This window comes from Charadrius vociferus, unplaced genomic scaffold (assembly GCF_000708025.1).
Source record: "Charadrius vociferus isolate BGI_N301 unplaced genomic scaffold, ASM70802v2 scaffold1295, whole genome shotgun sequence".
NCBI classification, from domain to species: Eukaryota; Metazoa; Chordata; class Aves; order Charadriiformes; family Charadriidae; genus Charadrius; species Charadrius vociferus.
The window spans coordinates 97,110-100,529 of NW_009648567.1; the positions used below are offsets into that span (position 1 = coordinate 97,110).

The following is a 3,420-nucleotide window of genomic DNA, read 5'->3' on the forward strand; positions in this document are numbered from 1 at the left end:
GCCCCGCCCAGGAGGAGCCCTCCGCCAGCCCCTCTCTGATCCCCCCTCCCCTCCCCATCCCCCCCAAATCTCCCTCCAGCGCAGCACACCAAGGAATGATGAAAAAAAATAATTCTGCAAAAAGGGTGAGTCGGATCGGTTCTTCTTTGGGGGCACGGTGGGGTGAGGGAGGGCTCCCGGATGTTTTGGGGAGGGGGTTTTGCCTCTTGATTTCCAGTTGTTTGCTTTGCCTTGCAAAAAAAAAAAAACAAACCCAACCAAAACCAAAAAACCCAACAAGATCAAAACAAAACCAAAGCCAGCACCCATCTCTCCTTCTCTCCCGCTGCCCAGCGCCTCTCCTTCCTCTCGAATTCGCCAGGCGATACTATTCGCCGTTTCGTGCGGAGCGATGTAGGCAGGCAGTTTTCATTTTCGATCACAAGGAAACGATAAAACAGGGAGACACCATCAATCTGTCGCTCGCTGCTCTGTGCCGTATGCGTGTGTCTGCTCTGCCCTGAGATCTTATCGCTCTCGATGCAGAAACCTTCAATATAAACCCGTACACAGATTTCACCTCTATGATTGATTGTGAATAAAAGGCTGAAAAATGCAATTTTGACTGCAGTAAAAAAAACCCACCATCTAGTTTAAATTCTCCCCAGCACCCTCCTGTTCCTCTTTCCACGGGGAAACGCGCGTTGTGTGAGGCGAATATAACATAAGAGCTTTTCTTATATAATGCACCGAGCGAAGCCCTGCCTGCGATTTTTGCATTGTCCCCTCAGTATTATTGTTGTTGCTTCGTGTCTGCAACAGAAAAAAATCTCTGTAGAGTGAATCGAGCAAAGTACCTCCGTCCCAGCTTCGGTGGAGAGAGGGGCTGGAGGGAGGGGGAGGCGAAAGTTGGGCAAAGAGGGGGGGGGGGGGGGAGAAGAGGAGTGTAAATCCAAGAATAATACCATTTTCCCCCATTTTCTTCCCTCTCTCTTTGTGTTAGGGGCAACAGGATGGAAACCAGCAATCTGCGCAGCCAGAGAAGGTCGGCTGGGTGCGGAAATTTTGCGGGAAAGGCATTTTTAGGGAAATCTGGAAAAACCGTTATGTGGTTTTAAAGGGAGATCAGCTTTACATCTCGGAGAAGGAGGTAGGATCGGTTTCATTTTCCTTTCCCATCCCCCCCTCTTTCCTCCCTTTTGCATATGAAAAGCGCCCACCGAGCAGCCCCAGCCTTTCCTCAGCCCCTCCAGCGCCCCTCCAGCGCCCCTCCAGCCCCAGCCCGGCTCCAGGAGGTTTTCTCGGGGGCTCCTCTTCTCCCCGAGTCGGCACCGGAGGAACCCGGCCGGGGCTGGTGCGGCAGCTCCAACAGCGGCTCTCCCAGACAGCTCCGGCTGGGAGACATTTTCCCAGCACTGGACACATGAAAGGATTCACTTAGCGAGAGTTAAAACCCTCATCCTTCTTTCCGCCGCGGTGAAACGGCAACGCCAGCTTCCTTCTGTGCCTGTCCTCTGGCATTAAGTCCGACAGCGGTCTCGTTCCCTGCTGCTGCACTGCTCTATTTGGGAATAACTCCGGTCTCCCAACGGGAATCGGGTCCTCTATCTCTTGTATTTTTTTTCCCCCTCGAACGACACCACAAGAGGACAACGGGGGAATTTTACCCACGGATTCAACACCTGGTTGAAAAACTCTCCTCCCCCTCGTCTCCGCTCCCCCTCGGCTGGGGTTTGGGGTTTAATGTGGTGTTTACATTAGACTTAATTGGATGTGACTATCGGGCTGAGCGGCGCAGGCTCTGGCAGGCTGGCATCCGGCTGTCCTTGCACCACCTCCCCCCTCAGTTTTTGTCTTGATAAATTCATCAGGAAGAAATCCCCAGGCAACAGCACTCCTCCCTCTGATTACCCTCCAAAAACTCATCGCCGGCACGAGTGAGAGCTGTGCCCGCAAGAAGAGGCACGGGGGCTGTTTGGAGTCAGGCTGGTGTCAGGACAGGGCGTTCGGGGTAAAAATGCAGGTCTGGGTCTGGGTCTCAGTGGGTTTCTTCCCATAAGTGGAGGTCATTCCCCGCCGGGCGTTGCAGGGCGCTCTGTTACTCGGATTCGTGGCTACCTGGCCCAGCTTTATCAGTTTAGGATCTGGAGAGATAATAGGGTCCAAAGCGCGGAGCATAATTTGATTTAGAGGCTAATTGAATCACGGGGCATGGCAAAGTGCAGATGGATCAGGGGTTATTAGAACACAGAAATAGCCTAAAAGCAGACTGACAGCCCAGGTCGTGCTTCGCCATGTGCTGGCATTTCACAGCTCGCTCCCATTGATCTCTTGGCTGCTCCAGAACCGGAGAGGGACACGGGCGTGGGGAATAAATGCTGGCTGCAGGTTGGGGGTTCGGGTAAAGAGATGTCATAAGAGTAAGATTAGAGACCATAGACAACCCTAGTGGTAACGAGATGCTAAACCTATGATGAATCTATAGATACATTTATGGATGGGGAAAGTCAGATGGAAAGATGGATGTGAGAAGTACACAGCGAGCGGCACAGATCTCCTTTGATTTGCGGTCCTTCCAAATTTTCCAGCAGGAACACAGACTGTGTGTGTTTCTCAGGAGCGGCCCTGCTTGTCTTGCACAACTCTTACAAGCAGCTCACATACCTCTGGGGCCACAGAGCGGAGTTTAGGAACTGTTAGACAGACAGATTACATGGCTGGAAGGATTTTACCTGCTGCCCCGTGTTCTACCAGTCTGGGTCAATGGCTCCGCTGTACTGGGGCCCCGATTCAAGGTGGCACTGAAGGATGTGCTTGAGCAGAAACATACGCTTAAGCGCAGTTAACGGGGATGGAGCTGGAGCTTGTACTTTTTGAGCCAGGACCTGGAAGAGAAGTAACCATGGCCAAGTCCAAATGACAGGGGAGCTGCCTGCTCAGATCAGACCGCATCAGCTGTGCCAACGCAGCTGGAACTGCTGGGAAGGGACTGGGAATAGGCTGGACTAGGCGGCTCGGTAATGGTAAATTCACTGCAGGTTGGGCAGATGCTTAACAGTGTCAGCAGGACGCTGTACGGTCCTTCAGGCAGGTGTGAAGGTGCAGTATCAGTGATGGGAGATCATCCTCCCTCTCTGCTCTGCCCTGGGGAGGCCACATCTGGGGTACTGTGTCCAGTTCGGGGCTCCCCGGGTCAAGAAGGACAGGGAACTGCTGGAGAGGGCACAGCAAAGGGTCAGGAAGGTGATGAGGGGACTGGAGCATCTTTCTTACGAGGAAAGGCTGAGGGACGTGGGGCTGTTCAGTCTGGAGGAGAGAAGACTGAGGGGGATCTCATCAATGCTGATAAATCCTTCAAGGGAGGTGCCGGGGGATGGGAACAGTCTGTTTCCAGTGGTGCCCAGTGACAGGACAAGAGGGAACGGGCACAAACGTGACCAT

At 53.2% G+C, this 3,420-nt stretch overlaps 1 protein-coding gene across 1 annotated transcript in view; it reads left to right on the forward strand.

Annotated features, from left to right (window-relative positions):
• The first annotated feature begins 58 nt into the window (after nucleotides 1-58).
• The window catches only part of PLEKHO1 (pleckstrin homology domain containing, family O member 1), a 20,135-nt gene continuing 16,773 nt past the window's right edge, over nucleotides 59-3,420 (forward strand). The window contains exons 1-2 of the mRNA XM_009886186.1: nucleotides 59-125; nucleotides 983-1,129. Coding sequence (XP_009884488.1) covers nucleotides 96-125; nucleotides 983-1,129 — 177 coding nt within the window. The 5' untranslated portion in view covers nucleotides 59-95. The remainder of the gene's footprint in view (nucleotides 126-982; nucleotides 1,130-3,420) is intronic.